The 12,512-nt window shown below is 39.7% G+C and overlaps 1 protein-coding gene across 4 annotated transcripts in view; it reads left to right on the top strand.

The window, feature by feature from the left end:
- lhb (luteinizing hormone subunit beta) overlaps window positions 1–9,985 on the top strand; it is a 35,079-nt gene extending 25,094 nt beyond the window's left edge. For all 4 annotated transcript variants that reach the window (XM_076286065.1, XM_076286068.1, XM_076286066.1 and 1 more), the window contains 2 exons: window positions 7,173–7,353; window positions 9,585–9,985. In XM_076286065.1, coding sequence (XP_076142180.1) covers window positions 7,173–7,353; window positions 9,585–9,848 — 445 coding nt within the window. In that variant the 3' untranslated portion in view covers window positions 9,849–9,985. The remainder of the gene's footprint in view (window positions 1–7,172; window positions 7,354–9,584) is intronic.
- Window positions 9,986–12,512: the final 2,527 nt, after the last annotated feature.

Below are 12,512 nucleotides of genomic sequence, written 5' to 3'. Positions count from 1 at the left end.
GTAATCTAAGTATTCAGAATACGTTACTCAGATTGAGTAACGTAACGGAATACGTTACAGATTACATTTTTGGGCATGCATTCTGTATTCTGTAACGGAATACGTTTTGAAAGTAACCCTCCCAACACTGACGATCGGTCACCCCTAGTTGACAGTTTACTTTCTGGAACAAATAAAAGTCCCAGGCTGGAGAATCTGAGGGGCCGAGCCAGACAGTAGGGGGTTAATAAATCTTTTAAACAGTCAGGTGCCAAATCATATAATGCTTTATTGGTTATAAGGAGGACTTTAAAATCAATCCTAAAACTCACTGGCAATCAGTGAAGATTGACCAGAACTGGGGTGATGTGAGGTGAAGTCTGGCTGCTGAGTTCTGAACAGTCTATAAACGAGAGCTGGATTGATGATTTAGGGGAATAAGGCGTTGCAGTAATGAAGTCGAGATTAAACAAATGCATGTATAATTCTCTCTGTGTCCTTTAAAGAAAGCATTCAAGGACAAGGCAGTAACCTGTCCCTGTGTGCCCCTGCACATAAGGACGGGCCTGGGGCTGCTTTGACCTGCTATAAACCAGCAGTGCTCTTTTATTGTCAATTCTGTGACTTACTGGAAGCCAGTGCAGGCCAGGGGGATCTGTTTTCATGTGGTTGTTGAAATTTAGATTAAGATCAGACACCAAGATTTAACAGTAGCCTTTGCTTTAAGCCCTTTTGTGTCAAGGAGAGTTGCTATCCTTATTTTTTCCTTTTCATCAAATAGGCTAATTATTTTTGAGACATCTAGTTGTTAATTTGGTCAATACAGAAATAGCAACAGTGAAGAAATGTAATGAAATGACATTATGTCAAAAAATGAACCGTTGTGTACGAATGTACACACATAAAAATTCGACAGGTGTTGGATACTAGCAAACACAAACACACAGAAAAAAAGAAAAGATTTTTGCTCGCTGTCTTGTATGCTCCCAGTTTAATGCCACGTAATACCATTAAACTGGGAGCATACGAGACAGAGTGTGGATAATCTTTTTGTTTCTTTATAATGTCAAAACACTCTGCATTACCCATCTAAAGCATCATAATAACTTGCCAGAGACAGGCTATCTCTTGTAATAGTAGAGCTTACAATGCAATACAATATGCAAGTCATTGGAAACGTGGCATTCAAGATCACTCGAAACCTACTACAGAATCCTACTTTTAGACCAATAGGTTTTCAACAGAATACCAACCAAGCAGTAAAAAGGTATACATTTTACAAGTTTTCATTTGTCCATGGTGAATTATGAAAAATCTGAGCTAGGAGCAATAATTAAACAATGACTCTTTTTTTAAGATTAATATATTGAAGTAGTGCAAGTCTAGAAAACACACTGGACATACCTTGACAGAGTTGCTTTTAAAAGCTATTAACCAGCTATTAAGATATTAACCAGCTATTAACATATCAAACAGTATAATAAAGAGCGTAGAGGTTACTAGGAAATGCTATTGGCTAATGTGCTGGTTTATTAGTTATTGTTACTTATTAATGTTGTTTCAGAAACATCTGGATCGGATCTTAAAGATCATCCCTCTTCCGCACGGTCTTTTTCTTTTTTTTTCGTGGAAAACATTGCCATCTGTCTGCTTCTTCCAAGTCACTTTCGCATCTGAAGGCAATCCGCTCTTTTGCAGTCTTTCACGAATCTGAGGGAGAGGACATGGTCATTGGTCATGAAACATTGCAGAATCAATTGACAGTTCTAGAAGGAGGATAGTCAAGTGGTAGCTGCTAGATTTAGCATGTCTGGTTGTTTGTAGTGCTAGGAGAGGAGGTAGCCTACTCTCTGAAGAGCTGGGTCTTCAGAAGTTTTTTGAAGGTAGAGAGGGACGTCCCTGCTCTGTTAGGAACTAGTAGCACGTTCCACCAACGGTGAACAATAGATGAGAAAAGTTTGGATTGCCCTTAGCGGGTGGCAGAGCCTGTCCTTATCAAAAAGAAGTTCATGAAATTGTACTGTTGGTCTACTTATTTTTTGCCGGAGGTCAGTAAAGCATATGCGTGATAGCAGATGTGATCGCTCTCCGCTCTGTCTCCTTCTCCATTGCCCTCCGTTTCCATGTCTTGCTATAGCATTTGGTGCACAGCACTCATTTCCGTATACTGCCATGCACAACTGAAAGGCTGAGGAAGTCATTTGTCCCCAGGGCCATTGAACTGTTCAATGCTTCACTAAAGGGAATTGAGGAGAAATAGACTTCTCTGCTTAGTCTGTCTGCCTCTCCACCCTCTCCATGCTTGAGTACTGACTACCCACTGCTGCTTTACTACTGTTTTACTACTGTTTAATAAATGTCCACAGCCTAATGTTTTTACTACTGTTTTCCTGCTACACTGTTTTTCATGCTATATTAGCACACATGATCAATGACTTCTGCTACAATAATGAATGGCTGTAACCCTATTACCTCAACCTGTTCTTGCACTGACATAGTTTTTTATAGTTTTTTATATTACCTTGTCTACATTATACTTTACTCTCCTTTTTGCCCATATTATTTATGCTGGTCTCTAGACCTTATTATTGCACTGTTGCACTGTTGGACTAATGTTGGACTACTTTTTGCACCTTCACTATGACACTCACTCTCTTGAGCACCTTACCATACACACAGAACTACAGGACTACTGTTGGACTACTTTTGGACCTTCACCATGACACTCACTCTCTTGAGCACCTCACCATGCACACAGAACTACAGGCCCTGTCACTACAAGCGTCTCATGCTTGATCACTCTCAAGCACACTGGATTTTTTACATTTAATTTATATAGTATATTTAGTATTTAGTTTTGTTAGTTTTTCTTATCTCTTACTGTCTCTATTGTACAGTGGAGTTTGGTTATATGTTTATACTTATACCGTATTTTCCGGACTATAAGTCGCTCCGGAGTATAAGTCGCATTAGTCAAAAAATGCGATATGCAGAATTGGAAACACTAAACAAACTAAACAAACAAATTACAATGTTAATAATGTTAACTATGGTAACAATGTTAACCAGTGTTGGGAACGTTACTTTATAAAAATAATTAGTTATAGTTACTTACTACTTGTTCCAAAAAGTAACTGAGTTAGTAACTGAATTACTCTATGATAATAGTAACTCGTTACCAGGGAAAGTAACTATTTGTGTTACTGTTAAAAAAAATTTGCTATATGTCAAAGAATTTAGATTTTTTGAGCAGCCAGTTGAAATGAGTAGAATAGACAGGTGTTTGTAGGCTACATAACTTTCGATATTTATTAGATAGATAGATAGATACTTTATTGATCCCCAAGGGAAAATTCAAGATATTGCACATCGACAGACCTACGGTTGACTTCAGCCTGTGTCATAGGTTTTTGTTGTTGAGGCAGAAAGATCTAGCTTTTGCTGCTTGGAGGACTTTGCTCCGAGTCCTTCTTTGCTAGTGGATGGCGAGCTATCATCTGTGGTGGAGGTAACTAGCTTTAGATGCGTGTATGAGATGCTTCAGAGTTGCTTACAACGGATGTCGACAAAGTCTTCGCTCCTGGACATAATGTACACATTACATGCACGTTCTTGCCTTTGACCACAATGCATTTGAAGTAGTGCATATCTCCACCTTGAAAATGCCAACTTTTCATCGGATTGCTCCTGACCACTGCTGTTTCGTCGAATCTCTATTTTAGCTGGTGCGTGTGTGTGTGTGGCGTGTGTGCTGGCAAGTGTGTAAAAACACTGGCTCTGATTGGCTATCATGAAACATGACTCTGCCTTAGCCAATCATAATCGCTTACGTCGTTATTAACCCATCTCCTCACTAGCTGTGAGCCAGCGGTGCGTTTGGATTACACAGTTTATTCAATCAATGCATAGTAACGCACCACATTTAACGTCTAGTAACGTTAACGACGTTGTAACAACGGGAAAAGTAATTAATTAGATTACCCCGTTACTGAAAAAATAACGTCGTTACCTAACGCCGTTCTTTTAAACGGCGTTATTCCCAACACTGATGTTAACTATGGTAACAATGTTAACCATGTTACTTAGTTAACTTAGCTAATGTTATCTAGCAGTTATGCTAACAATGTTAATTATGCTAACAATATTAACCATGCTAACTATGTTAACCATGTTACTTAGCTAACCTCAGCTGATGTTTGCTAGAAGCTATACTAACAATGCTAACCATGTTACTTAGCTAGGTTGCTATGCTGTTGCTAGGGTACTTGAGGTGGTTTCTAGGCTGTTGCTAGATTAGTTATGGTGGTTGCTATGCTGGTTGCTAGGGTAATCATGTTGATTGCTATGTTTGTTGCTAGGTTGTCATTGTGGAAGTGGTTGCAATAGGCTGTTGCTAGGGTATTTGACATGGTTGCTATGGCTGTTGCTAGGGTACTTGAGGTGGTTGCTAGGCTGTTGCTAGGGTAGTTATGGTTGCTAGGCTGTTGCTAGGGTAGTTATGGTGGTTGCTATGCTGGTTGCTAGGTTAACGGTGCTCTAGCGATGCCACATGTTTTTTAGGCTAAAACATTTTGTCACTTACTGCAAACATCACCTAACCAACCGCTAGCTGTCTGTGTCCTGAATACACTGTTAAAAAACGCGTTCTCTGTGGACAGCCCAGGCTCCAAAAATGGCAACAAAAAGAACCTGGGCAAACCTAGCCCATAAAAACATAATAAACTGTTCCAGCAAATCACAGACGAGATGCACGTTTAGGAGAATTTTAGATTACACGGGAGCAGCACGGGAGGGAGGGGGAGGAAGTCGTGAGCTAACTCTCTGTTTTGTTTGAAAGTCAACAGAAGTGACGTTACCCAGCATCGCTTAGAGCACCTTTAATGATGGTACATGTTGGTTGCTATGCTGGAAGTTGCTATGAAGTTTACATGAACCACGTGACCTTAATAAATTTTGAACACCCATTGTCGCAACTCTACCTTTATGTGGCTCTGGCCTGGCCACCTGGCACAGGATTCTAATTGCTTAATGGCCCTATTGTGATGTCATCAGCCCAATGCTAAATGTGAATAGTTTTTAATGAATAGTTCATTAAAAAAATTCATTAAAACATCAAAGCCCACATGTCCTACGTAAGACCTACGCAACACAGTTTGAATGAAGTATCTACGTTAAGTGGTTGAAACTGCATTAACTGTGTTAGAAGAAGAAGAAGAAGCCTAGGAAGAACAGTAGAGAAAAAGCATAGGAAGAACAGTACAGTGTATTTTCATGCACTGTCTGTAATGATAACGTTTCCGCATGACTGATGTGTTAACCCCCAAAACGGAATAAAGTGTTAAGTGGGGCCATGCCAGTTGGTTGTACAGTACATCGGTTAGGTTTTGGTATGTGAGGCAAGATGAATCTAATTACTGTTTCGAGGTTTGCATATGCCCATTTTAAATTGTGATATCACCAGTTAACATAGGCGTATATTTTTCACATATGTTACCCTGTGTTGACTTAGACTAAAAGTCCAATATATAGATAGAAATCAATTTTGTAAACATCCTACAACATATCCTAAATGGTTGTTACTTGACATCAGAAGTCATCGCTACCTGGAGGCTAGTAGATGCAAGTGTTTATCACAACCAAGATGCAGTCATATCAGATCAGCAAATTTAGCTGCTGTTGGACATGGTATGCTGTCAATTTGCGGGGCATCTGACGTGGAAATATGTAAAATGCATGACTTTGGTATAATGATGTGCGTTTAAAGTTTGCAAAATAACGATTTTTGAAAACGTCCATATAAAAAAAACATGGCCACAAGATAAAAAGATAACAATGATCGTTTTAACCACCTACTTAGACTAGATTTAATGAAAAACAATAGATCTGATCTCTTGAAGATGTTACAGTAGCTACTGTAATTATGATGGAAATCAATGATGTCGTGGAACTGCACAATATGGCTTCAAAAAGTAATGTAATTCTGAAAAAGGTATTATGTAAATTGTTTTATCAAATGATCAAATAGTAAGATTATTTAGTTGTCAAACCATTCAAATGGTTGTCAAACCATAGATTAGTCAAATCATTCCAAAACGGTCAAATGATGCAGAGCATATGCAAACAGACTGGTGTTCTTTATTCCTCTGAGTTTCTTAGCAACAAGTTTGTCAAAGCAGCTCTTTGCTATGGGTTCCAACCTTGGGCATCAGGTGACGAATCACAAAGGGCACAAAATGACACAAACTAATAGCAAAGGTTTTATATTTCCAGCTGTAACATGTCCACAGGCTTCTTCAACTGAGCCAGGTGCAGAGGTCTCAGGTTGTCCCCTGGCTTCAGGGTATGCTGCTGCTGAATGAAGTGATTGGCCCCACTGCACAGCAATAACAGTTTTAGATCCGTAATAATTGTTTTTTAATTGTTCGTATTTCACCTTTACTCAGTAAGAAATGTGTAATTCAGAAAAGTTTGTTCTGAACAGCCATGAACTACTAGGCAATACCACCAAGCATTTGAGATTAGTGACATGAGAATTGAGAATTATTCTCACTTTTTACATCAGATCCGTGGAGGCTCTAACCTGGCCAGCTCCTTCACTGTCCCTTGTGTGACTTTCATTCCAGATTAGATCACCACTGATTAAGCTGTTATTATAAGAGAAAAAAAATGGCATTGTAAGGTCATGCTGAATTCTGTGTACCTTAGTCACTTGGGGGTCAATGTGTTTGTCCCTCGCCGGATTCAGTAGGAAGTGACTGTGTCAGAGTGTTATGATCCACCTTGGGATTAACATGGAATTAATTTGAGTGTAACTGAAGGTAACAGCATTGGCAGTCATAGACTGTCAACCTGCATGTGAAATCTGATGTGCTATATAAACCATGCTGCAAACATGTCAGTAAACACACTTAACTCTCTACCAACTGGACTGACTGACTGACTGGAGGTAAAATACATTTGAGTGAAGGAGAGGTTTGCACGTTCACAGAGTTAAACAGAAAGTAATTAATGGTACAGAAAATACATTGTAGAGATGCTTATGATAGGAGAATTGATTATTTTAAAATACAATATAATCAAAACTCTGTCCCAAATCTCACAATGTTTTATTGTACAATCATTATACTCCAGAAGCTGGTGTATTTTCTTCATAAAAGTGATGATGCTGATTCTAATGTGCTTGTCTTTCACAGGATGGCCCGTACCCCACAGTGCACTATTCTGCTCTTTCTGTCGGCACTGGCTGTGCCATCACAGTGCTTCCACCTGCAGCCCTGTGTACTGGTCAATGAGACTGTGTCCGTTGAGAAAGAGGGCTGCCCGAGGTGCCTGGTGTTCCAGACCACCATCTGCAGTGGACACTGCCTGACCAAAGTATGTTTGGGTGTATACAAGAGTGTGCTTGTCTGTTGTGCTGTGTGTGTGTGTGTGTGTGTGTGTGTGTGCATTCTGTTTAATGTTTTTGTTACTTGGCGACTACACGTCTGTGTGTGTGTGCACACATACATGTAAAGCCTGAGACACTCCAAGCCGACGGTCGCCAGCGCTCTGTTTTTGATATGATACATTTGCATTTTTCCTGACATATTTGTCCCAAAAAACAGTTTTTCAGGCTATGTGCCATGCACAATTCTGCACGTTTTCTATTATATTCAAGTCTGGAGACTGGGAAGGCCATGGCAACTTTAACCTTAACATTCAACTTTCACCGATGGTGAGGGAGAGCTTTGATTGCTGTTTATCTCTCCAACCTGTTGCCAGGTAGCCAGGGGCGATTCTAGACCTAGAGCTTTGCTGGGGCACAGGCCCCCAACTCCCAATACATTAAAAAAAAATAATAATAACTGTGCGCGCAATATGAATAAATGGCTAGCCTGATTTGGACCATCACATATCTCCCCTAGGTCACAGACATCCTCCTCCATACTCTGAATAGTTTTACGCCTAGCCCCCATCATGTCCTCATCCGTTTCTTGCCTGTCTCTCCTCCTCCTCCTCCTCCTGCCTGGTATTGGACTGCCCAGCCTGTGCTCTTTCTCCCCTCTCTTCTCCCTCTCTTCGACCTTCTCCTCCTCCTCCTCCAGCACTCTCTCCCTCAATTGTTGTAGCAGCCACTATCCAGCAACATCCAAACACATAGGCATAAGTAGGCCTATACTCACATGCATTAATTTAATAGGCTTTCCTACTAACACAAGGGAAGCTTATTTTTAGTCAAAAGTGAGATATACTTCCCTCCCAGGCAAGGGTCCTATATACATCCTGGCAATACTGCAGTTCTTTGTAGCTTAAATAGCCTACTAAAGCCTTCATACTGACTTTTGGTGATAATTTGCAAATGTAGCCTATAATAATCTACACAGATGGCTATTCTGATTCTGTGTATATTATTATAGGCTACATTTGCAAATGCAGCAAACTTATTTAAGTTTGCCATTAAACCATTGATCAAATCACAGCACTGGCTATTACAGCATAAATGTTAATGTTACCGTTAATGTGGGCAAAATTATCATACCTCCCTCATCCTCCTCACTGTTCCTCTCTCCCTCTGTTCAGGAAGAATTTTCTGATGTCCATCTCTGAATAGTCAGAAGGCTGTGTTTAGTTTTACAGTAGGACAGCTTCACAAACAGTATAGGCTACTTTTACAGGAGTCTCTACAGTATACGTATAAATCCTTATTAATTGTCCGTATGTGTGCATGCAGCCTACGCATGGTGTGAGTGTGTGTGTGAGGGAGAGAGCACAAGCTGGTAAACTGTTGCTAAATTTAGGCTACAATGACGCTAAGCATTGAAAAACAGATGCTAGTTATGTTATGTTACCCTAACACTCTCTAACAGCGATCAACTTGTAATTTTTTCTGTCAAACAATTTGTGAATTTGTTGTAACATTAAACAGGGGACGATTTACTCTATGCTCAAAGTGATTCCACAATCCACAGTGTATGTGTGTGCAGTACAACGAAACACTCGGAAGAATCATGTGAACGATTTTCATTGGTTGTTGCGTTCAATCTTAGCCAGCTACAGAGGTGCTATTTCCTGATTGGCTATTATGGCCCCTTTCTTTATTCCTTGTTTTTTTTTATTATTGGCTGGTAAGTGACAGACTCGAGCCATGATTAAAGCAGGCACGGAGATGCGCTCATGAATGCCGTTTCCAGCTAGAGCCGCGCTAGAATTTTACTGGGGCACTGGAGACTTTTACTAAGGCACGTGCCCCAGTGAATAAGGTCTAGTGACGCCCCTGCAGGTAGCCATCATACATTCAATCCTTTGCAGAGACACACACTACCTTTTTTTCCTAGTCTCTTTCTTTTTCCCTCAAGGGCTGGCATCTGTGCCATTTGTGACTTGTCATCAGACATACAGTATATTAGTTTTGATTAGAAGAAGCTTTATTGTAATACTGTCTGGTAATCAAAAGGGCTGTGAAGATTTTATGTAAGCTCTGCTGTTTCATGTTTTGGATGCCCACACTTTTGTATTTCCATGCGTCAATGTCATGCTAGTTGGACATTGGCAGTAGTTATTATTTGACTTTTAAATTTAAATGTTTTTTTTTTGTTTTTGTTTTCCATTTGTATTGTATTTTCCAGGAGCCTGTGTACAAAAGCCCATTCTCCATGGTGTCCCAGCATGTGTGCACATATGGCAACTTCCGTTATGAGACGGTACGTCTGCCTGACTGTGCTGATGGCGTGGACCCTTTCGTGAGCTACCCAGTGGCCCTGAGCTGTAAGTGTAGTTTGTGCTCCATGGATACATCTGACTGCACCCTGGAGAGCCTGGGGCCTGAATTTTGCATGAGTGAGAGAATGCATGCCTATGAGAGTCAGAGACTGCCTCACTATGACTATTAGCTGCCTGTGTAGACAGTGCTGAATTCTGAATTCCAATCTCATGCATTTTATTGATTAATAAGCACCCCAGTAGAGTAGTGTTGTGCCAATGGATGTAATGGTCTCTTCTCTCAATAAATGTCCCTCAAACAAACTAACACTCGGTGTAGTTTACAATATTCTGTGTCTACTGTGGAAAAATGTGGGTGGGAGGATTGGTTGACCATCACCTATGTCCACATCCACAGCTGAGAGGCCCTTGAGTAAGGCACCTAACCCCCAACTGCTCCCAGGGTGCCACAGCAGTGGCTGCCCACTGCTCCAGGTTTGTGTGTGTTCATTACTCACGCTCATTGCGTGCTTTATGTGTTCTTTAACCATGAATGGGTAAATGCAGAGATAGAATTTCCCTTTAGATCATCTTAAGTTTCTAACAAAAGCTAGTTAAATATGATTAATATGTTTGGTGCTTCCACCACTTATTTGTATCCTGAGATTAAGTCTCAATCTCAGGATGCAACATTAACAGCAATCATGTCAAACGGAATATAATAACACCACCAACATAATCCATATAGGAAACAGGACCAATAATCAACAATAAAGGTATCATAGACTAGATAGATTTATTATACGACTCTTCACAATGCTAGTAGAACGCTCCATTGACTTGAATGGGATACCCCAAATTCATATACAATTACCACTGAAACATATAATTACCAATGTCAAACTATCAATGGCAACAGGTTTTGTGCTTCTGATTTAAGGTTAAGGTGAGTTAAGGTTTTTTGTTGGGCAGGGCGGCCACTATAGAGCCTTGCCCCTATATGCAAATATAATTGACCATGTCATTCTGCCATCAGTTCATGTAGAAGAAACCAGATAATATTCTATATAAAAGTCTCAATGCTTACTTTTCTCATTATTTAGGAAAATACTAACCATGGATAAAATAGTGATTAACCAGACATGGAGGAAATTTGGGGCATCTTCAGAAGGATATGTTTATTGAGTTAAACACCATAATACAGCAAATTAATGATACTTCATGTACTAAAGTTTCTATAGGCTCCTGTGTAATCAATTAATGGCATATAGTATTTAATACATGGATATAAATAATCATGGAGTAAGGAAACCAGTATTAATATTTAAGTTAAATTTAAAACTTAAAAAGTTGATTTGGAATACATCTAGCATTCTGAGAAGTAAGTTCTTGGTTCCAGCGAGGCACATTCAGTTGGAAACAAACTTGATCTCCTTTAAGTGAAAGAAATGGTGAAGTATGGTGAAGATTGAATTGATGGTCACAACAGGCAGAACAGATTTGTATCATTTATTCCTTTTGTATGGAAATGCCACTGACAGATTTGCTTGATTAACTGATCACTGAATTAATATATCATTCTAATAAGAGATAGTTGTCACAGACCATATACTGCATATACCATGTACTGCTTTTACTCACATAATCTTCAGAATCTTCACCGCTTCAGAATCACCATTGGGAATTTTACTTCATGATGACATAAAAAATTAAATTAAATCAGCAACACACGTCATTCAAGAAAATTGTTTCATGGGAAATCTTTGTAAAGCTTGGTGTATAGTAGGCAAAATATTATTTAATTTGGTGATGATAGACAGGATATTTGCTAAAAAAGAATTAGGCTTTTCGTCAAAATTTTATCTTTATCTTCTGAAAATGGCAGAATTTACCCAAATTTGGATTAACGGAAATTCATAGTTCCTTTGATATAGCATGTGCAGCTATGAAACGTGGTAACTCTTACATAGTTGTCTATAAACAATGTAAGTAGAAACTCATACTGTCTACCATAAACACTGTCGGTTGAAACTCATGACATCCTATTGTTCAGACTCCTTAGACATAGATACTATTTAAATGACATCAAACCCCATTATGCTAACATCTTTTAGTCACCCAATACATCACATCCTTAAAACCAGGCTAGGTGTGACCCTAGGATGACCTGAGCACAGTAGAAGGGAGGAGTGTAGGGGACAACGTGCCGATGGCATAGAAGGGATCATTTAAGATAAACATTATAAGACAGACGTGGATTACAAAAAACTATCCAGGAAACACCGGATGTGTTTGTCATTGTTGACGCAAGCTAAAGGTACTTGGGAACAAAGATCGTTACAAGGTTGGCCCTAGGTACTCGGGAACAAAGTGCCTTACAAGAGATGGTTTGACAGTTTAAATACACAATCTAAGAATCTAAGTAGAATCCATTTTTATACTTACTTATTTGGTATGGTTCGAAGCAGCTCATTGCAAATGGCGTCGTCTGTGACATTCAGCTGAAGCAGATCTTAAAACACAAAAAGATGAAAGCTCTGTATTGTCATTGTCAATAAAAAACGGGGGGCAGCCGTGGCCTACTGGTTAGTGCTTTCGAACCCCGACCAGTAGGCACTGAAGTGCCCTTGAGCAAGGCACCTAACCCCTCACTGCTCCCTCAGCGCCGCTGTTGTTGCAGACAGCTCACTGCGCCGGGATTAGTGTGTGCTTCACCTCACTGTGTGCTGAGTGTGTTTCACTAATTCACGGATTGGGATAAATGCAGAGGCCAAGTGTCCCTCACGGGATCAAAAGAGTATACTTACTTATTACCAACTATTAATATCGTTTCCCATCTGATTGTAGTGCTTCTC

Source organism: Alosa pseudoharengus, unplaced genomic scaffold (genome assembly GCF_046254945.1).
Source record: "Alosa pseudoharengus isolate Yale_2024_CS ecotype anadromous, Long Island Sound unplaced genomic scaffold, YU_APseudo_1.1 YU_APseudo_1.1_scf_15, whole genome shotgun sequence".
Classification (NCBI taxonomy): domain Eukaryota; kingdom Metazoa; phylum Chordata; class Actinopteri; order Clupeiformes; family Clupeidae; genus Alosa; species Alosa pseudoharengus.
The sequence above is the reverse complement of the archived record's forward strand: the minus strand, read 5'-3'. Positions and strand labels throughout refer to the sequence as shown.